Raw genomic sequence first — 22,918 nt, 5'->3', positions numbered from 1 at the left:
CCTACATATATTAGATATCAAAAGCTGAACTAATAAGTCATCTCTGCTTAATTTAGAAACGGTCTCACTAACTAATTTTGAGCAAGATGTAAAGGTTCAGGCTCACACTGAAGTTATGCCTGCACTTCAGAGTTCTGGTAAATGTTGAGAGCTTTTTGTACATATTTTATCTTGATAACATTATTAGCTTCTTATCCTGTTTTATGAGAGTTTCTTGCACCCTAACCCTTACTTGGACACTCCATTTTCACTATCCCTTATTTACACAAACTGTCATTCTACACCTTACCTTCATTCTAACTTATCAAAAGTCACCATGGACAAACCTTGCATTTTGGCAGAGCTTCCTGACGCCAACTCAGACACGGACACATTTGCCAAATTCCCTGATAGAGACACTTTTGACCGCAAACCAAAACGGCGGAAGAGTGAAAAATTTCAGGACCCACAGAACGTGCCAGGAGGCACACAGAAAGCCACGCCTGTACAATTCAGCTGCTCAGAGCCACTCTCTGTAGCTGCTGCAGGGCCCTCAGAAAGGCAGAACCAGCTGAAACCCAGTCAGAGGATGGAACACATGCCTAAACGCTACCCAGGACCCGAAGAGCACAGTGCATCACGGACAATCTTCAAAGCTCCAACAGGTTGGTGGCAGTGTTGTTGGTATTCCATTTTGTGAATGAAAGTACAAACTCATTATTGTGTGTGGCTGCCACAGGGAGAAGAATTCGGGGCTCCGGTTCTGACAGTAATTTGTCCATATTCTTGAAAATGAAGGGACTGGATACTGAACCAATCATTGGTGAGTGTGTCCATCCTGCACTGCAAATCCTTTCCAATTCCATTATTTCTTCTCACTTATTGCATTGTGTGCTTCTGGTGTTTCTCCATCAGGTCAGGATTGTGTGTTGGAGTGCCGCGGGATTGCTTTGGAAACATTTTTCTTATGTGTATGCTGCGAGAAGATGATCTCTCACCGTGACATCTGTCAGCACATAGTCAGCTTCGAACACCAGTTGGAATACGTGGTGTGTATTGTCTTAATAATTTTCAAACGTTTAAATAATTAAAGTGGTCAACATATGTTCTTACATTTTAAAATGTAATGTCTTTCAGCGGCGAGAATACCCTCAATTCCTGAATAAGTTCTGGGAAGACAAAGACCTGTCTTTTGAGAAGAAACTGGAACTTTTAAAGAAAGTTTCCTGGATGCTCTCAGAGCGGGAGCAAGCTCGTAGTCCAGAGGTAGTCTGTTAAGTTCATATACTGAACTAAACGTTATATCAAATACCCTTAGGGGAATCTGCTGAAGATGTGATCAGTTCTTTAAGTGTACTGAGCTGTCTTTACCTATAATGATAATCATATTAAGAATAACTTTATTGATCCTAGAGGGAAATTCACAATTAATATTGTCACCCCTTTTTGTACGCAGGTTATAACGCTGCGAAAGGAGATGCACGAATGGGTTCGGATGGCTCCATTCAGTGAAGGTAACGCTAATTCCAAGTTGGAACTATCCAGAGTTTATGGGTGAAGTGAATCTATAGTAACAGGTCAACTGTGCTGTTTGGTTTGTGCAGCTTTAGAAAAATTGCAGAATTTCACAAATGCAGACGCATCAAAAAAAGAGGAAATGATGCAAGACATCAAGAGCGGCCACAAGCACGGCGTCTTTGTTCCACAACAAAACAGTGAGTCCAACCAGTTAAATCAGTGTTTCGTCTTATTTATGTGCAGTTTAACTAGAGGAGGAAAGTAGGAGTATGAACTTTGACCTCTCGTTTCTGTTGCACAGGCCAGCATCCTGATGAGGGGCCAGTTCCAAAAGAGTCTCTCCCTGCAGAAATGCCATCAGCTCAAAGACTTGAGAGATACCAGAGAAGGGACAATGGTGAGATAATATTCCCAACACTGAAATTTTACTACAGGTTGATGCCATCACTAAAATACAGTGGGGAGTAATTATTTGATCGCCTGCTGAATTTATAAGTTCTTTCACTTCCAAAGAAATGAACAGTCCCTGTTTTTATGGTATTTCATTTTAATGGGGAGACACAGAATATCAATCAGAAATCCAAAAAAAAAGCACATTACATCAAAATTATAAATTGATTTGCATGTCATTGAGGGAAGTAAGTGTTTGGTCCTCTAAAATAAATGGAAGAAATATAAAATGATCATTTGTCACCCTTGGTCTGGAGCTCCGTGCAAGATCTTGCCTCTTGCATGGAGCAACAAGGGTTTGTTAGAGGATCAATTACTGACTTAATCAGTTACTTATTTCACTCAATGACATGTAGATTTCTCTTCCGTTTTAAATTTGAAAGTGCAAATATACACAGGCTTTTGGGTTAATTAAAACAGTTGGTGGCACAAAGACTTATCCTCATTTAGTAAGTAGTTTTAATTTCCATTGCTTTGTGCAATGCAAACAACTAAAGACTACTGTGAGAAAAATTACTTAAACTCAGGAAGACACAAAGGACTCAGTTCAGTTTAAGGCAGTTTATTTTGAAAGAGGAGCAGTTATGTCTCAGCTTAGGCGTTCTGCAAATCCTCTCCGAAGTGGTCTCGCAGAGCACTTTCATACATGTGATTACATATAGGGTGCTTTGATTTTTTACACAGAAAGGAGTGCAGACTAGGAAGAAGAAAAAAACATGCAGAGTTGGAGGAACTGTGTCAAGGTGTGTTGCTTGGTCTTGGTTTCTTCCTGGAAAACAAGGCATACACTGTTCTCTGTAGCTAAATAAAAAAAAATATACAAAAGTCAAACATCCAAACGTTTGAGTGGTTCTGTACATTTGTATGACCCTTTTAAGTAGCTGACATTAGAATAGCTTTTCACTTCCCTACCATCTATTGACAATATGGTACACAAATGGGGAACTCAGACAGGGGTCAGAGGGTGACATTAAGATTGCAGTTAGATGATGTCACATCTCTGCTTATTCTTAGATCAAGAAAGTGCATTCTATACAAAATAAATTCTGAGAGGCCATAAAAGGTTTTCTTCCTGACGTAGACACTTCTCTGTCCATACAACAACTTAAGCAGCAATTCATATAAGGATGATTATTATTATAACTAGCACAGCAACTATTTTTCTAACAACAAAACCAGTAACATTGTTTCTGCGCTTCACAAATTACAATAACTTTTTAAATGTGATTGTAAGCCAGATGAGCTAACTTTGCACTAACTTTTGCCTTTTTTTTATGTATTGAGCTTAACGCTGTTAATTCACTCTGAATATAGTTTACCAAGAAAATCAGTACACTTCAGTGCATCTTTGTTACGATGCAGAGAGACATGCCTGCGTGAGTGTCACAGAATGTGTCACAGAAATTGCTTCACATAAACACAAACGCTGAAGGACACATTTTTTTATAACAGTTATAAATGGCTAGTACAGCTTATGAATGGGGTAAGAGCTCATATTTGTACAGTCCTCCTGTCATGGTGTCACACCCTTGTCTCTCTTTTTAAACATCACAGGTCAACAGGCTTTCAAAAAGGATACACCTGTGAATTTTCACCTGTTGCGCCGCTGTCAAGCCTCCTCACTCCTTGCTCCTCAATCTCAGGGTGATAGGCAGCAGGAGAGAGGAGGCTCAAAATAAAAGTGAGAAGAAGCTACCTGATCCACTGCATGTTTTTTATTCTGGGTCATACACCACTGGTGGATATTTTAATGGCGCTGTGATCTTATTGGTTTACCAACATCACCTGTACTGTGCACAGAGAGACAGTTTAAACGTACGTTTGTGTGTGTGTGTGTGTGTGTGTGTGTGTGTGTGTGTGTGTGTGTGTGTGTGTGTGTGTGTGACAAAATCAAAGCTCCCAACTGTTTTTGTCACTTTAATATCAGATGACTTATTTGACATGAAACATGAAAAACACACTTGGTGTGAACCGTGTGAAATCTCAGAATTACTCATAACCACATCTGTATTTTTGAACGTGACAAATCAGGCAGTGTATTTATGTATTTATACAAAAGACTGAAATTCAAAAATGGCAATTGCAATTTCTCAAAGACTCAAAAATGGTGTTGCGTTTTGTTTTCTTTCAGAAGCCAGACAGACACAGGAGCCTCAGTTAGAGAAGACTGCAACTGTTAGCGGCTTGGATGGGTTCAAAGAAAGACTTGTGAGTCCTCTTGATGTGAGCTGTTCCAACCCAAAGGATGATTTTGTTGTCTCGCCACTGGCCCATCATTTCTCATGTTGCAGCCCTCAAGAGACCTGCAGTAAACCTCCCATACAACCGCAATTCACACCACCAGTCTCTGAGTATCAGTGGCCTGTCCTCAGCTTGCATGTGAAACAGGAAGCGGAGCATTCAGAATCCCCATGTTCTTCTACTGCTAATCCTAATGTTAGCCAAACGTTGTCAGTGCCTTCCAGAGATAATTGTCTTCCATCCAGAAAAAGGCCGGCTGATAGATCTGTTAAAACACTACTCAGATCCTGCACCAGTAACCCACTTGAAGATCCTTTGCCAGCCAAAAGTACAAGCAACCAACAGCAGCCTGTAAATGATCCCACCTCTGGATCAGTCTCTCAGTCAGCTTCTGTAAACTCTGCTGCAGCCTTGATCCCCCTATCACATGATGACAAAGACACAAGATCTATTTCTGGTGGAGAAGACAAATCTGCTGTGGACTGGGGACTCTTTGCACACCTAATTTCTAGGGTGAGAGGTTCCAAATCTCAAGTTGCAGATAATGTTGAGACTTTTGGCTCCTGTGCTGCCAGTTCATCTCAAAGTGTGGAAACGGGATGGGATTCACATTGTGTGATGGCTAAATCTGAATTGCCAGTAAATAAAACAAGATTGGATTCAAAGTGTCAGCCGGTTAAAGCTGGATTGAAGAAAACTCCATCTTCCAGTAGCTTATTTGAAAGCGTACCTTTCCCAGGAAAGCATACTGACACAGGCATTGAGAGCCAACCTGTCAGCCCGAGTGGAAGCTCGGCCAACATTTTGTGTTCCCCTGACCAATCTTCAGGAAATCCAACTGAAGTCGAAGCTACCTCTGCTGTGAGTCCTACTGCCACCACTGCTGAACCCCGAGACCCACAACACCCTCAAAGTGTCCCTAATCCAAATCTCTTTGAAACTATGGGGCACTTCAGTCCTAGCTGCTATGCAGACACCAGCCATAACACAGGACGGATACTACTGCCACAAGCTGACTCAGAGACTGATAGCACTGGAGTTGGCCAGTTGCCCATCAGTACCATTGTAACCAACAGGTCGACACAAATGTTTATGGGAAGTTATCAAGAACAGCGCCACACTGAGGTGAACAGAGACCATCAGGACAGTTTCCCCACAGTTCCCACAGCCAACCCCGCTGAGTTTCTGGTGCCTTCAGGAGGGTACGAGCTCTACGGCCAAATGCCTTACGTTGCAAGTGGACATCCAGGTTATCCACCATCTGAGGTAATTTTAAATTACACAACAGCAGACAACCCTCATGTTTATACTGGGACTTTAAGTCCAAGTGAAGCATACAGCACAGAGACAATCTACCCAGCCACCCACCTGGCTGTCAGCCATTCAAGTTGGCAGTTTTTTGGGCAAGCTGCATTGCCTCCAGGATGGGTGAGTGTGAACATGATGCAGTACTACCCATCGATGATGAGGAGATAAGGCACCAGTGATTGCTGTGTGGGGTTTTTTTGTTTTGTTTTTGTTTTGTCATTTAAATTCTGTCATACTTTTGAATTTGAATACATTTTCATGGCAGATATTAAATTAGTTTTATTCTTGACATTGACAGTTCAACATAAATGTAGCCCTCTTGTATTTTTTATTTTTTCCTGTTTTTTGCTGTTTACGCATTATCTTACACTTCAGGGTTGGGGAGAAAAGCTGTCATTAGCATTAGGGGAAAACCTTTCACTACCTTATTCTACATATTTGTCTCTCACGTCCATTCCTGTACAATACGTGTTCTGCTTACAGTTAAGGAGCTGGATTCAATCTGTTAAACCCCTTGGAAGTAGCCTTTAAAAAAAACCCCAAAAAAAACAAACCAGAATTTACCTCCAAGTTTATTTTAAATGGTGGATGGATTTTCTGTGGAAGTAGCAACAAGTTCCCAATATGTTTAAAGCTGCCTGTATTCAATATGAAGGGAGTGTGTCAAAATGTTGGGAAATGGTGCTCACTTCCAGCTTCAGTTTTTATCTGAAAATTTAATAGCATTTTTATATGTATTTCTGGTTTGTAATGAAACATTGTGTTCATCTCTGATTTTTGATTAAAAAAAAAAAAGAAACTTTGTCTTGTTACAGTTTGTGTATTTGTTCACTAGTTCATTACTCCTTAATCATACACTGCTTTCTTCTCACACTTTTACTCATCAGTTTATTGATATAAAAGCTTTTCTTTAAAAAAATATATTTAATTGGAGGAAGAACCTTGAGGGGTTTTATGGGGTGAATGTGAAGAACTTTGCTGTGTGTTAGACTATACACAAAGGGAAGATTTTTGTATGACTGGGCACCAAGGTCAGGAACACAGGGTTAAAGTACTCTGCCTGAAATGGAACCAGGATTCACTTTTGATGTGCTTGAAGTCTGGAACTGTCTTGTAGAGTAACTGCATCTCTAAAAGAAAACCCTCAGAGAGCAGCCTTCACACACTTTTTTTTTTTTTTTTTTAAAAGAATTAAAACATTTGGATAGATGCAAATGGTAAGAGCCTGGATATTAATGTGGTTTGTTGTCTTATGTGGGCCACAGCAGGGAAAAGTCTGAGAACTTGTTGTGTTGTTCTGGTTATGTGTTGGAAGTCCTTCGCCGACAGTCTCAATGAATAACATAAGGTTTATTACAAAAAAGTCAATGTCAAAACAGAGGCTCGAGACATCTGGGAGAGGACAGCCAATTGATCCAAACTCAGCTCAACAAAGAGATCACAAAGCTTATATAGTGTTGGCAAAACCCCCACATCCTAACTTTCCATAAATGGCTATGAAAAACAGCTTCAACCCTATAGCTGGACATATGGTCATTCCCTTGTATGGAAGCCAGAGAGCCTACCAGGGGCCCTTTGTGCTAATGTCAAAATCAAATTACCCTTTGCATGAACCCATTAAGGAGGAAACCATACATGCATATATAGAATTTAACACAGCAGTACAGACACCACAAACTACACTGAAGGAAAGCTGCTTTCATATCTCAACAACGGTATTTATTATTTTGATTTGATCAGGCAGTTTTTATAATCTGCATTCACAATCTATTGATCCTACATAGAAGAGCAGTATCTTGAGGTTGGTAGTAGGTGAGGACCCAGAGGGAAGATCACAACTGTTAATTGTTAGCAGGGACTCGAATGTTATGTGACTGCTTTAAGCATCTGTACACGAACCCATTTAACACTTTTAATTTCCCACAGTTGTGCATTCTGCTCTGACACTTGTCAGTGGTCATGAGTCACCATAATATCTAAACACTCGTGTAGACATTAAATGATATTTCTCCCTTGACAGTGACACAAATCAAATCAACCTCCACATGTGCACTGATGAAAAAGAATATACTTTTTAAAATACAGTTGCACTTAAAAAATAATCAGAGATTATTGTCCTAGGTCCAGACTCATATCACAACTACTCAATATTCCATCTACTGCATCTTTAATAAAAACTTAGTTTCAACCTGAATATTTTCTTGTTCAGTATTTGATCCACTGGGATTTTCCTGCACAACCATCTCTATGGTTCACAGAGAACAGTCTGAAAAAGAGCAAATATCCAGTGAGTGGCAGTTGTCTGGGTGAAAATGCCTTAATGATGTCAGAGGTCAGAGGAGAATGGTCTGACTGCTTCAAGCTGAAGGTATGCAGAAGAGCATCTCTGAATACCCAACATGTTGAACCTTGAAGCAGATGGGCTTCAGCAGCAGAAGACCAAACAAGGTGCCACTCCTGGCAGCTAAGAACAGGAAACTGAGCCTACAATGCACACAGTGTTATGGCTACTCTTACTCCGTAAGTTGGTGAACGATCAACTTGATTGTCAGCGTAGTGTCCGAGGAGGAGGTTCTTAACACCCCAAAATGAAAAGCACTCAGAGAAATTTCTGGTGCCAAACAATCAACCTTTACTTATAGCAATAACAGTAATATTCACCGAGTAGATTTCTTACAAAATCCAAATATAAACGTTAACTTTTTTGTGGTAGAAAAACTGTCACTCCTCCATTCAAAAAACAATCAGCCCCGCCCCAACAGCTATCTTTTCTTCGTAATGACAGCAGGAGGCTGACCTAATGAGCTGAAGGAGGTTCCAAACAAACCATAAGAATAAATGATACGTCTACCATCCATAACCATTGGCATCATATAGGATCGCTAACATTTGTCATTTGGCAAAATACATAATCCATCCAATACTTAATCAAATACTCAATAGGCTCCAACACACAGGCTCATCAAGACTGAACAACAGAAGACTAGAAAAACATTGCCTGCTTTGATATTCAGGGTTTTTTTTCTTAGATAAACAACATGAAAGCGTGCATCCACCCTGCCTTATATCAATGGTTCAGGTTCATGGTAGTGGTGTAATGGTGTGGACGATATTTTCTTGGCACACTTTGAGCCCTTTAATACCAACTGAGCATCAAATAAACACCACAGCCTCCCTAAATATTGTTGCTGACCATGTCATCCCTTTATGATCAAAAGTGTGCCCATATTTTGATGAAACAGCATGTCAAAAAGGTCAAATTATCTCAAACTGGTTTCTTGAACACAACAGTGAGTTCACTGTACTCAAATGCCTCCAAATTCACCAGACCTCAATCTTATAGAAGACCTTTGGGATGTGGTGCAACATCATGTTTGTGCAGCTGACAACAATGCAGCAACTGTGTGATGCTATCATGTCGATATGGACCAAAATGTCTGAGAAATGTTTCCAGTACCTTGATGAATCTGTGCAATCTGTGAATTAAGGCAGCTGAAATTGAACTGACTGTCAAATTGTGTTCTTGTGCAACGGACTGTGACAACTGGGCTTAATAAATTTCGGTGTATTCACTTTTCTTTTGTGTGAACATATTTTTTTTCATAATGAAAATTAGATTTCTTTATCAGTGAAGCACAAATGTAGCAGAGTGAAGGAGGGAAGAGGGAAGGAGAGCATATCTGAGGCACATTGGGGTTTTTTTCTTTCAGCTTGTGACAGTCCTCCCACACATGTGTGGGTATGTGTGAGATTTGCCAGAGCTTTCAGGTCATGCAAGGACAGACCACTGAGAAAGTCATAGCAGCTACTTCCTCAGAAATCCTACACAGGAACATTGCTTGAAAAAGCACCTTTCTATCACACATTTCTACTCAACCTGAGCACCCGAAGCACTTTTAAGTCCCATTCACCCAATCTCACACTCACACACACACACACACACTGCATTTTATCTCACAACATATAGGGTGCTCTCAGTTCATGAGTCATCAATATATTAAGCCTGAGTATCTACCAAAGTGAAATATTGTATGTACTGTGTTTGGATATTATGTATGGGACATTGTTGCAGTTTTCCTTTACACCCACATTCTTGGCTATGAACACCGACAGCACCTGTGCTCCTCACACGGGCGATGGTTGGGGCAGGGAGTGAAATGGTGGAGGCTTTAAGGTCAGAGTGACCCACCAATGGTGGTAAACAGTGGGCTTTTTTTTTTTTTTTTTTTCTGAGTTGAATTCCTGCACCGGCTAAGACCATGAGTGGAATTTCACAGAAAGGGTGGGCTTGGTAGACCACTCACCATAAAAGTGAGAGCCCCAGCCCCAGTGTGTATTTCAGTGTGTGTGTGTTTATGGCTTGACCTTTCAGCGGAGCTTCAGTTTGCATCTTTCTGGAAACTCTCTTTCAAACTATTTTTGCAATTTGAAGCTGGATCTCCAGTGTTTTTTTTTTTATGCTTTCTTTCTTTCTTTTTTTTTTACTATATTAGCTATGGTTTGAGAACTGAGCTTAGTGAGTAAATTAATCAGTGGGTGGATTTTGGTTATTATTCATTTTTCTGGGTGTCTTTTTTTCATTGTTATATTGGAGTGACAGACATGAAATGTGGAATGAGCAGAATACACATCAAACAAGGACAGGTCTCCTATTTGAGGGGTTTAATGAGAGTCCACAGTGCAAATACAAACATTACATGTAAGTTATTAACTGACTACTTAAAAATATTAGAAAATTGTTTGTGCTGCTGTGGAAATGAACAGTTTCTCATAGACAACGTAGCTGTAGTTATAAAGTTATCTTTATTGTTTGCTATCATTGGCTAAAATATCTGACAAATATATCACAAAGATACACACCAGATGGCATCTTGTAGGAATACATTTGTATCTCATGTTCTTACCAGCCCTCAGTATCTCGTACCAACTGGTCTAAACTGCTCCCTTCCTGTTTGCTGACACCTCTTTGCTTTGTCTCCACTGTTGCCTGTTGAAGGCACAAGGTCATGCTTTGCCCTGAGATAGTGCTAAGTCTGTGCGAGGCTTCCTCCTGCTTTGTTTTTTTTAACAGTGTGCTTCAAGAGCCTAAACATCAGCTCAAACAAGTTAACACAAGCAGCTGCTTTACATCTTCAGCAGATTCAGTAACAGCTGACTGCACTGGAAGCAAAAAGAAAATTATAACATTTAAATTGTAAATATGTCAATGTCTAATTATGACTATTTTCATCTCTTTGTTCTGTATTGCAGTACTGGCTGCTGTTTTTGCCTGTATTTTCTTTAAGTAATGTTGTATTATATTTCCTTTGGACAGGGGATTTACACAGCACCTAATTGTTGGTATTTTAATCAGAACCCAACTTATTACTTTTTTTAAAACATCATCTTTAACTGTTTGTTTGTATTTCATTGAATAAAACATTTTGTCCTTTTCAAAACTTGTAATAAAAATCTCCAGCTTTCGTTAAGCTTGGGAATTTATCTGCTATTTACTTTTCTTTACTGCATAAAATCCATCAACGCTGTGCAAAAACTCAGTTTCTGCATAAGATGCGTTTTGACAGCAAGTCATTTTAATATACGGGTCCTGAACAATGTAACACGAGAGGCCATAGAGGGATTGTGTCTTTTTCAGGTCCACACAGGGAGTTTTTCCATGTATAGCTGTCCTGTTAGATGTTTTATGAAGTTCTCCACAGAACACTTCAAACATGTAACAAAATACAACTTCCTGTTCAAAGAGGCAGCTTAGTTTATATACATATTATACATATCAGGTCCATCTAATCACAAATATCTAGGAGAAATTAAAAATGCTCAGGTCTCAGGAAGTTAAGGAGTTTGCAGTGCAGTAAAAATCAAACATGGGTAGCCTGACAGATACTTTGATTACACAAATAATATGTAGGAGTAGGTAATGGATAATAGATATTGATTTGTAAATAGGTGGACATAAAAAACTTGCGCATAATCTATAATATTATACTATAGTATATTTCTAACTAACCAGGCAGCTCATTCTCTTGAAAATACTTTCTTTAAGGATAAAATGCATTTTGGGGTCAACCTGAAAGAAAGGCAGATGTGAAATGTAAAAGTGAGGTCAGAGGTCAAATGTGACATGATATTTGCCAAAATTGAAGTCCGTCTGGTGGCCCCTTGAGGCTGTCTCCAAAAGCAACCCATCCTTTTGTCTTCAGAGCTGCTTAATTTTTTGTGCCATAGATGCAACAAGTTTCTTTTTGGCCAAAATGAAGTGGATTCAATCCTGTATAAAACTCAATTAAAACCAAAGTTTCCAAAAAAAATCATTGGGATGAGCAGGATCCAGTGCAGGCTGTTTATTAGACATATTGGTTACACAAAACACAGACAAAAACCTCAGAGCATATGCCATGGCACATGTAGGTTAAACATAGAAACACACACACACACACAAAGACCAGGGCACAGTACAGAACCTGAAGATGCTAACTCCACCCACTTGCCTTTGACCCCTCTCAATTTGCATAAAGTGCCAACCCCCCTGAAACCTGATGCTGTATCTTTGATGGGTGTGTTCTTGAAGAAAAAACCTGGCTGACAAAGTCTTAATGCATATTCGTATTGCAAAAAACAGACAGTGTTAAAACAGATGAGACGAGAGGAGGCCCAATCTTCCTAACTCAGTTCAGAAAAGAGATCACAAAGGTTATATAGTGTTGGCCAAACCCCCACATTTCCAACTTTTCCCATATATGGCTATAAGAAACAACTTCAACCCAGATGCATAACCTATAGCTGGACATATGGTCAATTCCTTACATGGAAACCAAGAGAGCCTACAAGGGGCCCTTTATGCATTCCTTTGTGCTGATGTCAAACCTTTATGTTGAATTCAAGTTACCCTTTTTGAACACAATCTATACAGGCCTTAAGGAAGAAACCATGCATATATAGAGAGTTTAACATAGCAGTACAGACACCACACTGATCACAGACCAGTAACCAGGACCAGGAATTTATCCCCACACTAATTCATGCTATCCAAACACAGGTTGGTCTGCAGAACCAAATTCCAGGGGGCACACAGTCATAAAATAACCTGAAATACCACACAAGGTGACAAAATGTCATGTGAACCAAAATGTGCATAGATGGGAGTGAGGCCTTGAGCATAAATGAGAGTGAATATAACATGTTGTGTTACCCTGCTGGAAGCAGCCATCAGAAAATAGGATGGACGTGGATAGCAATAATATTCAGGTAGGCTCTGGGGTTCGAAAGATACTCAGTTGACCAAAGTGTGCCACACCATTACACCACCACCACCTGCCTGAACTGTTCATACAAGGCAGGATAGAGCCATGCTTCCATGTTGGTTGTGTGGGAAAATCTCAGTAGATCAGGTAGTTGTTGGAGAAAAGCAGGTGCACAGAAGGAATACTGATAGGAAAATTGCAATAAGTATTAGTGCTACAGTAACCACATATCTAACCATGCTGCAGTAATTATTAGAGACATAAAGTATAGCCTGCTTTTGACTAGTATTGGTAGTACAGTGGCCAGGATATTGTGAAAGAAGAACTGCTTTAAGAAGCTGTCTCTTCCTGTACATGTTGTTGTTGTTTGACTTACATGGAAAAGAGAAGTCACATAGAGCTAAGACTTAGAAAGCTGTAAACAAGTACTTGTTTGGGTTAAACACACACCTAATCTCACCTTAAATGGAATGTATTGATACATCCAGTTGATACAGTCACTTGATCACATACTCAGTGCAAGGAGGAAGAAACTTCCTCCTTTTAGAGAATAAGAGCTGTTAAGCAGAAGTCCCTCATGTACTCTGTAGGCTTGCATGAGCGTAACTGTTCCAGTATGCAAATTTATTAAAGCTGCATCTCATCTCAACACCTCTCCTGGCTTCTTATTCCCAGTATTTTCCTAAAAAATACAAACACACAGACACTCAGACAAGACACAAGGGAAGATGAGGCAGGTGAGGAAAACTAAATTCCAGATAATAACAAGAACACAGAAATATGATAGATAAAGAAATACAAAGGTGAAAAACGAAACCATAAACAGCCTAAGAACAAACCGATGAAATCTAACTCCAAAACTCAAAAGTCCTAAAAACACAAAACGAACCCCAGGATCAACACAGAAACAGCAACGAAGACAAGACATCAAAGGCAAAAATGAAAATGACCCAAGTCTAGAGAGCACTGGAAGAGGAGAAAAAAGGAATACAGAAGGCGAAGAAGGAAACAGAAGCAGCAAAGAACGCAAGTGAAAAAGCAAAGATGGAAATGATAGAAGTCCAGAGAGCACTGGGAGAGAGGGGAAAAAGAAATACAGAAGACAGTGAAAGAAACTGAAGCTGCAAAAAAATGCAGCTGAAACTGCACAGCTGCAAGCAGACGTTGCAGAGCTGAAAGCTGAAGAGGCAAAGATGGAAATGATGGAAGTCTAGACGGCACTGAAAGAGGAGAAAAAAAGGAATACAGACGTAGTATATATTATGTATTATTATTATTATGCATATGCATATCATTATGCATTATTATTATGCTTTTTTTTTTTTTTTTGGTTTCTGATCTGGGAGTTAGCAGGAGTGTGAACCTGGAGCACAGGGACTAGTGAACTGTAAACAGCCTTTGAGCTGTACCTGTCTCCAATGCCATTCCAGAAATTGGAATTTCAGGGACATAAACATTACATGCCAGTGCTGTGAGAAGTCACAGAGCCTGTCTTCTGTCTTTGTTGTTTCATTGTTTGAATTTTGTTATATCCTGCTGTGAAGCACCAAGGTTGATGTAAATGTATTTTTATAATGTATTCCTGAGACAAAGATCATTTCTTAAAACAATAGTACACGTGTACACATCTGCAGCCACCTGTTCGTAAGCTATAAAGACTGTATGTGTTAAAGGTCGATGTGCGACGAGTTTGCATTTTTAACCATACGTTATTGTACCACATCTGCGTGGAAGTCGAGGAAACACTATAAAGCTTTAAAGACACATATAGTTTGATCATGCATCTTCACTAGGATGGTCCTAGGTATGTCAGTTTGTCATTTGTGATTTAAAATCCCAAGTTGTTACATGCATTTTATTGTGTGTGCTCATAAAATCAGATGATCACAGCCTGCATCTTTTACGGTTTTACTCACTCCAAGCTTGAGAGAGGGCCTGTGTAGTCACATGATGTATTTGATTAAGCTACACAATTTGTACAACACTCCCATTTGCTTTTGTTTAAACCATTGGATAAAAAAAAAAAACTTAAACTATGTTCCAACTAAGCAACTCACTTGAAAGGAAACCTTTACCCAAAGCAGCTTTGCACCTTTCTGTCAAGACATCAAATTTACTGTGAGATGGTGCACAACAGATACGATTTGGATTTGGGGCTGTTTCAATGAGTAAATTATCATAATGAATTGCAACAGTTAAAAGTATTAGCTGAAATTAACAGCGTAGACTATTTTTATTCATAAAAGTAACTATAACTTCAAACATCACAAATCAGTATTTTATAATGCTTTGCTGTTTTTGCTCACTGTAAGCCTGACCAAACCCATCACAGACAGGCAGAGTTTACTAACAACATGAGCACTGCTATTTTCCATCAATATGATATGTAAACTGCATAAAAGCTGATGAACAGAAGTGTTCGGGGGCTCTCCTCGAAATTTTCCTGGTACCCCATATGCTGCATCTGAAAGGCAAAGGCAAAAAAACATACCCTAACTGACAAAGGGTCAAAACTACAAGCACACTGTAGCTTAAAGTTATTTTTATTCTTAAACAGCAAACAATAGTTAATTTGACAATTACACAATTGTGGGTTGTGTTGTACAGTTCCACCTGAAAGCAGTGAAAACCTCTATGCAGAAACGTAAATGTAAGAATCAGCGCACTCACAGGAGACCCCTCACATCCTGCCCATCACTTGTTTGACCTGTTACCCTCTGGACAGCGTTTCAGGTCAATTAAATCACACACTACCAGACTCACCAACAGTTCCTTCCCCTTGGCCATACGGACTGTAAATAAACAGACTCACTGTTGTGTATTTATGACTACATGAACCCTACACAGAGCACTGAGCAGACTATCCAAGAATGTGCTGCAGCTGTTTTTAAGTGCCCCCCATCAATAAATAGATAAATAAACAAATAATAAACAAACAAACAAAATTAAACAAGCATTGCACTGTGTTGCTAGTGATGCATAAATGGCACTACCTTGCTAAGGAGCAAAACAATCCTGTTTTTCCTTGCTTTTCCAACTTTAACATTGGAATGTGCTCAATTATGGTGGCAGTGTCCATGTTTTACATACAGTTTATGCTCAGACCTAAACATTTTGCAACGTTTTGCAAGTGAGGTTGAAGCAGAAAACAAAGAGGTGTACAGTTACAGGTAAACTTCTGCAAACTTCTGACGCAGCATAGGAGGACTGGCAGTAATCAGAGAAGAGTTATGGCCCATCTGGCTTTTCTCAGACCTTGAAGCGCAGCTACTCCCTCTCGGCCAGCTCTCGGGAGGCGAGCACGTTTTAAGTCTTATCTTGCCGTCAAGTCACAAATTTCAAGATACCCCAACGAAGCAACAAACAGGAGAACACTAACTTTCTAACATTAACACGCCAGCCTGAAGCAGGGCCGTAGTGTTTCTCTCTCTTTGCTGCCTTTTATGAATTAACAGATTAGGTAAAACGTCGAGCTTGAAGCTGGTTAGTTGTGGCGATAATTTCAAAGGCGGGTGTGGCAAAGACCACTCTACAACCGGCGTCAAATCCACGGTTAACGGTTTTAAACGACTGTGAAACCGGCAGGCTGCTGCACTAAAGGAGCACGCTCCTCCAGCTCCACAGGTAAGCGCCTAACTCACCAAACTGTTTGAATCGACTGCAAATATAGCTGCGTTTCACTGCCGCCGTAACAACATAACACGAGTGTAAGGTTAACGGTAATAAATAAGACTTAGAAACTTAACGGCTCCTGTGTCGAAGAGGAATAACCTGTGTTTATATCCGCAGCTATCGGTACTGTGTTTAATGCCAGGCGCCTCCTGTTCACATTCCTCCAAAAGTTAGTTGAAGTTTACTTTCTTTAGTCAACGCTGAGACGACTCACAACAACAATGGTAACATTCTGAGCCTGAGGGTTCTGATAAGATTCTGCCCCACTATGTATTCTCCGAAACCAGAAATATTGTTTATTTATCAGGGTAAAAACTGTCATTAAAAATGTCTTCTTTTCTTAGAGAGAGATCTGGCCAAGATTGCGGTAGAAAATAACTTACTTAACTTAAAGTTATTTTAAGTGGCCAGAAAGTACAGGTGTTCCGTCGAGTCGCGTTTCCCCATCAGATACTGTTTCCCCACCGTCTACTCGCCGCTCCGCGCTGCCCATGCGCCGCCCACGCGGCAAAAAGCGGTATCTGATGGCTGTCATTCGGTTATCAGTTACCGTTCCGTTTATTATAGGGGGAACGGTATCTGATGACCCAGTGACCGCCATCAGATACCGCTTTATGGCGCATGGGCGGCGCGGAGCGGCGAGGAGACGGCAGGGAAACAGTATCTGATGGGGAAACGCCACTCGACGGAACACCGTAACTGGCTGATGACATTGCAGCGCCATCTGGTGGTTACAGTGTATTTAGCGCTTCACTACAGCAAGCAATGTATTACGTCTTTGTAGGACTTTAAAGCATTTTATTTAAGTTTAAAGTGAAGCTAATGTCCAAATACATATGGGCATGAACATCATGCCCATATATTTTTAGACAGTTACATTTTTTTAACCTGCCCAAGGATCAATACACACACACACACACACACACACACACACACACACACACACACACACACACACACACACACACACACACACACACACACGGATACCAGAGGTGGACAAAATAGCATTTGCCTTAAAACTCAAATCAAACTCCAACTCTTGTGTTTTCAGGTGGTGTTTTTCTACATTTGCAGCATGCAGCCAGGTAGGACACACACACACACAAGTCACATCTTTTACAAACTGCATGCAAACTTGCTGCATACGTCACACTTTTTCTGTAATTCCTCTGTTTGTAGGTATTTTACGTAGAAGCCAGCTGTTGGATTCTCTGAAGGAGTACCTGAACAACAAGAGCAGGCTACAACCCATCATTGGTGTGCAGCAGCAAATTCCCATTTTAGCATGCGTAAATTATTCTGCATTCAGTGTGTATTGAAGTAATATGCTTCTTTTATGTGCATTTAGGCTTGGGCAGCCTTACAGAATGTGTGAAGGCTGGTGCACAGAGCGGAGAAGCGTTGTATCTGTGTGGAGTGTGTGTGTGTCGACACAGTAAGGCTGACATACGTAACCACATACTGGGAAGTCTCCACAGATTCAACTACATTGTAAGTAGTAGTGGAAAAGAAATAAGGACAGCGGATCATGTGCTACCTTGGAATGAACTAACAAATTAATTTTTTGTTTTGACAGAAAACCTGGCACCCTCACTTGGTGTCCAAATGGCAGGAGACCTCTGACCTGTCTAAGCTGGCGTGGCCGCTGATGGAGATGGCCAAGATGCTTGAGGAAAAAGAAGGTCCAGGAGAGATCCAGGTCTGTTGCTCTGTTTCTATGCTTTCTTGTAGTCATAAACTTCCAATTGTTGTGGATGCTCATATGTTTTTGCACCTTCATGCAAAGTTGATAGAGCTTGAAGATGATGTATACCAGAGGATGGCAACATCCAGTGAAAATGACGGTCAGTGACTGTCTTCAGCTCCTTTCCCAGTCTCACCGTTCTCTGATTTCCTCTTGCTTTTTGTGTTTTTGGCAGTTTTTTTTGTATGCACATGATTGTTTTTCACTTCATGCATTTCTCTTTCTCTCTCTGACACTACAGCAGTAACTCTCATAAGTTACTTAAGAGATATACAGGGTGGAACTGAGAGCTATTCTGAGACCACAGCTTTGCACTATCCCACCGAATCCCAGAGGACTGTAGTGCTTGCACAGGATGAGTCCGGATGGTCTCAGAAATCCCTCAAGGCTGACATAGACTCATACGAGATCTCAGCAGACACTAACAAGACAACCCCGCTGCTGATGCATGCAAATGTTGATCCCTCTCCCAACTCAGAAGTCTGTTTAGTAAACGCCTTTACATCCCAGTTGGATGCTCCTGAACCCTCGGCGTTATCAGAGATCAACAGCAGCTTTCTTGATGGCTACACAGGAACCATGCCTCTTATTGGTAAGCACACATAAAGAATGGCAGAGTTTAAACAAACAAAAAATAAAGGGGCGGTGTGTCGGATTTTGGGACATTTAGCAGTGAGATTGCACGCTGCTGCCCCAACCTTCCAAAAGTCTGCAGCCTGCGTGACTGCAGGTTATTCCCACTTCAGCACTCAGTGCAGTTTCTTATTTTGCATTCATCATTTTTTTCCCCACATATAGACCTTACTTGCCTTGGGCCACCCAGTTTAGAAAAATGATCTGCCAAGTATATTTGGCAAATTTCAGCTTTTTTTTTCCCCCCACGCTGCTGCGAGAACGACAGTATCAGCGATTGATTTGCTGGTGGACAAGTCACTCTGTTTTTCTGAAAGTTCAATTGCTGCAAATGTGCTAGGCCCGGCATTTCCCGTCTTTTGTTTCCCTCCTGGCAGGTTGGTCAGGTTGCTGTTGTGGCGGTCTGTAAAATCTTTCAGCTGCCTCTCCAGTGAGTTTCTCATTTTGCAGATGAAGTCCAACTTCAGTGTCTTGGACTGCAGCTGGCGATTATCGTCCTGGTTCAGCTTTTTTAGATCTGCTGGTGGTGAACAGATAGATTCATGAGCTGCTTCACTGAGCTCACTGAGGCTGCAGGAGGAGGACTACCATCTCCACACTCTAAAAAGTGTATGTGCAAAAAGGTGAAGATTTTAAGGGACATTCTGCACATATACTTTTTACTGTGCAGCTATCAGTTTTTTGGGTATTTGCAGAGGAGCGCCTTATAAATGGTATTATTTAAAAAGTGTGTGTGTGCGTGTGTGTGTACATGTGTCCAAATACACATACATACATACCCACCCCCAAAGGTCCACCCTAAATCTGTGAGAAACACAGCGCACGAGTACAGTGGGTCGCACACCAATTGTAACGCATTGAAATGACCTGTTCGCTAAGACAACATAAATTTAAGAATTTATTCCATAATTTTTATTTGAGTTCTGCTACACATACTGTTATGAATGCAGACATCACCTGAACTGTCTCTGTCACCTTGCCACTAAACAGTACAGCATGCAGTTTTCCCATAAAATGGCAAATTATTGTTTTTATGCATGTACAGGTCACACATGCTACTTGAACGTTGCCTCCAGCTGCACCGTTACAGATGTGACGGCTATCTTCTAACACTTGCCAAAAAAGGTGTATATTTTTCAAAATGTTGTCCTATTGTTTTAAAAAAAAAAAAGCTGCTTCTCGTGTTTTTAACAGGTCTCAACTGTGTGGTCGAGTGTAGAAGTGAAGATGAGAGCTCATACTGTTGGTTATGCCACTGCTGCCGCATCAGAGCCAACAAGAAGGACATCATCGATCATCTGACCAGCTCCTCACATCTCGTCAACTACTTGGTCTGTTTGCTGTGGATCAGTAATCAGAATATACAATAACACAAATTCTTCATTATTATGCATTCAGAAAACAAGGTAAGTGTAATTTAACGTTAGTGAATATGTGTTTTTATAGATGGAAACTCATCCTGAGGAGGTGGAGGAAGTGACTGCAGATGTTAAAGGCAACTCTCAGCTTCTTCAGTCTCTGGCAAAGAAAGTGGAGCAAGAAAAGGGCAGGGGAGAGCAGAAGGTATCCTTTTTTTCTGTGCTGCACAGATTATCCTGCCGGGTTACTGCTGCATGTGAAATAACTCTTAATATCCTTTTCCCCCAAACAATCTTAGCTTCACTTGTACTTGTCTGTCCTTTAGTTTGTAAACCTCTTATGTTCTCAGGTGGTACATGTACCAGAAACTCTTTGTACGCTACTCACTGGCAAAAGTTACCACTGGTGTAAGTATGGATGATTATTCTCTTCGGTCATAACCTATTCGTTTCTTTTACTCCAACTCTGCTCTTGTAAGTATAACATTTACCTCTCTGATAGCAGGTCTGTGAAAGCTGGTGATTGGTTGAGGCATTTACAGTATTCTGGGGCTCAGAAAGCCTGTGTAACTTATGCAAAAGTGTGAAAGAAAACAATAACTGGAGTTTTACAGGGAATCGTCGCTTTTATGCCTTCTAAAACCAAAATCCTCCTCCTGATTTTACCCGAATCACATTTTCTCAGTACGTGCCCTTGGCAATCAGCACAACAGGTTCTGATGCACATGTCTCACTTCAGCTGGAGTGTGACCTTTGTCCAGTACAGTTTCCCACCTGTCATGAATGTAAGCTATGCACATTTTTGTGCTCAGTGCCTCTCCATTTTTATATGTATTCAATAATGCTATCTTGACCCCCCCCAAAAAAAAAAAAATCCAATGTGCCTTTAAATGCATTGTTTCTTTGTATACCACTGTGCCGTTTTTGATATTTTCCAGGCATAAAGATGCTGCAAGATGAATGGAACCCTGCTAACATTCAACAAAAGGGAATAGCAGTCAGTGGTGAGTGTCTTTGGAAACTAGACTTAACACTTTCTCATTGAACTGTTTTTAAAATTCTCATTTGTTTGTTGTTTTGTTTAAGGGCCAAATGTGAACCAGACATCAGCAGGAGTCATGCCAGAGAAATGTGCTTTAATGAAGTCAAAAAGTAAAAAAAAAGGGAAAGCAAAGTGGAAGACTGTTTTTAACGTAAGCCTGCCTCTTACCAAAGGTTCGGTGCTAATGAAGAGGACGTCTTTCAACAGGGACAGCCTCCCTGTGTCACCTCCCTCTGATTCAGAGCTCACGTCTCACCCGGGGTCTGAGATTGTGGATTGTGAATTAAAATATTACAATATATCATTTGAATTTAACAATGCAGAAATGACTCCATTCCACTCAGATGCTGATCAATATTATTACCAGCAACATTTTCAAAATCCATACACGCCTTGTGATTATACAAATCTTCAGATGGGCGGTGTGGGTGGACATCATGAGACGTGCCGTGATGTGGCTCCTTATATAAATGGTACCAGGGTAAACATGCCGACTCGCTCAGCAGATGCCTGTGCGTACTGTGGCAGCATCGCACCCTATTCAAACTTCACCAATGTCTCTGCCCAGGCAGCTCCACAGAATTGTGGGCCACAGCCTACAGCTTATGAAGCCAGCCAAGGACATCATGGGTGGATGCCTTACCCCAGCCTCAACACCGGACCTAGGATGAACCCTGACCAGCAGTTTCTTCCTCCAGTTTGCAGCGATGGTAGTGATTGGAGTCTGACACACTCTAATGCCTTCATTCAGCCTTATGAACCTCAGTGTGCTGGATCTTATGCAAATTTCAGTGGGGATCAGTGGGGGTTATACTAACACTGTCTTTTTTTTTTTTTTTTCCCTGAATGGGAGCCTACTGATGTGGTTGGGGGGGGTTGCAGTAATAAAAGTATTCAGTATTAAATATTGTTGCGACTGAAAGTCAAAGGGCACAAATACTACAGTTTTAAGGGAATATATATATATATATTCTACATTTTACAAATGTATTATTTCATGAAGTATTTCTTTGTGTGTGCTTGGAAACACTCATGTTACAGCTGCTGTATTATTTGATCAGATGAGAACAAAAGCATTTAGATCTAGAAATGATACCCTTGATTTTTTCCCATTTGAGGTGTGGCTATTAAACAGCAAAACAGGGCTAAGGGAAGCTGAAACTGCTTGAGTTTTATCTAACAGCCGCTCCTCTTATAGGAATTACACAAGTGGCTCAAGCAGTGAAAGAAGAACTGGAAATAAGGGGAATATAAATAGAGCTTGCTGATGGATTTCCAGGTCTTCACCCTAATCAAGTGAGGCTGAGAAACGTGCTCAGTAACACTAAACATCTGACTGTTTGTGTGTTGTTTTTGTGTGTATGTGTGTTTTATAAATTGTATTGTTCTGACTAACAACAAAGAATTGTTTCCAGTTACATACAGTGATTTTTTTTTAACTATTACTGCACTTTTTTTTTAAATCTACAAGCTGTGCCTTATTAACTCTAGAAAACAATTTAAAAATTTGTGAAATATCACATTAGGTTTTGAGTGGATTTACTGTGTTATGTTTTTTTTAAGTGAAATGAGTTGTGAAAAGCTCAAAGCTGCTGCTTTGATAATTGTTTGTTATAAAATAAAAAAAGCTGATTTCATGCACCAGCAAAGTTTGAACTTTAATATTTGATGAAAGCAGCTGGGATAGGTCAGTGTTTATCAAACTGTGGGTCATGACAGGTGGGGCAAT

General features: G+C 40.4%; 2 protein-coding genes across 9 annotated transcripts in view; both read left to right on the top strand.

The window, feature by feature from the left end:
- LOC115788621 (uncharacterized) overlaps positions 1-6,036 on the top strand; it is a 49,549-nt gene extending 43,513 nt beyond the window's left edge. For 2 of the 8 annotated variants that reach the window (XM_030741727.1, XM_030741726.1), the window contains exons 39-47: positions 57-137; positions 312-644; positions 719-802; positions 895-1,028; positions 1,117-1,245; positions 1,436-1,493; positions 1,584-1,694; positions 1,799-1,894; positions 4,079-6,036. In XM_030741727.1, coding sequence (XP_030597587.1) covers positions 57-137; positions 312-644; positions 719-802; positions 895-1,028; positions 1,117-1,245; positions 1,436-1,493; positions 1,584-1,694; positions 1,799-1,894; positions 4,079-5,664 — 2,612 coding nt within the window. In that variant the 3' untranslated portion in view covers positions 5,665-6,036. Of the gene's footprint in view, positions 1-56; positions 138-311; positions 645-718; positions 803-894; positions 1,029-1,116; positions 1,246-1,435; positions 1,494-1,583; positions 1,695-1,798; positions 1,895-2,631; positions 2,691-3,501; positions 3,629-4,078 lie in introns of those variants that run through there. The other 6 variants (XM_030741731.1, XM_030741730.1, XM_030741732.1 and 3 more) reach the window with 6 other exon arrangements.
- Positions 6,037-15,990: 9,954 nt separating this feature from the next.
- On the top strand, positions 15,991-22,762 carry LOC115788350 (uncharacterized). Its single transcript, XM_030741330.1, has 12 exons — positions 15,991-16,361; positions 17,464-17,497; positions 17,592-17,669; positions 17,761-17,903; positions 17,989-18,111; positions 18,199-18,256; positions 18,398-18,748; positions 19,984-20,120; positions 20,236-20,352; positions 20,498-20,555; positions 21,086-21,151; positions 21,234-22,762. The coding sequence occupies exons 2-12, from the start codon at positions 17,488-17,490 to the stop codon at positions 22,004-22,006; spliced, it is 1,914 nt and encodes a 637-aa protein (XP_030597190.1). The 5' UTR covers positions 15,991-16,361; positions 17,464-17,487; the 3' UTR covers positions 22,007-22,762.
- The last annotated feature ends 156 nt before the right edge of the window (positions 22,763-22,918 follow it).

This window comes from Archocentrus centrarchus, chromosome 11 (genome assembly GCF_007364275.1).
Source record: "Archocentrus centrarchus isolate MPI-CPG fArcCen1 chromosome 11, fArcCen1, whole genome shotgun sequence".
NCBI classification, from domain to species: domain Eukaryota; kingdom Metazoa; phylum Chordata; class Actinopteri; order Cichliformes; family Cichlidae; genus Archocentrus; species Archocentrus centrarchus.
This window is presented reverse-complemented; position numbering and strand designations above follow the sequence as displayed.

What these genes read in the sequence shown, in the direction of transcription:
- LOC115788350 (XM_030741330.1), top strand. An exon ending in AGGAACCATGCCTCTTATTG is followed by an intron (nt 18,749 to 19,983) that starts GTAAGCACACAT and finishes TGTTTTTAACAG; the next exon opens with GTCTCAACTGTGTGGTCGAG. An exon ending in CACATCTCGTCAACTACTTG is followed by an intron (nt 20,121 to 20,235) that starts GTCTGTTTGCTG and finishes GTGTTTTTATAG; the next exon opens with ATGGAAACTCATCCTGAGGA.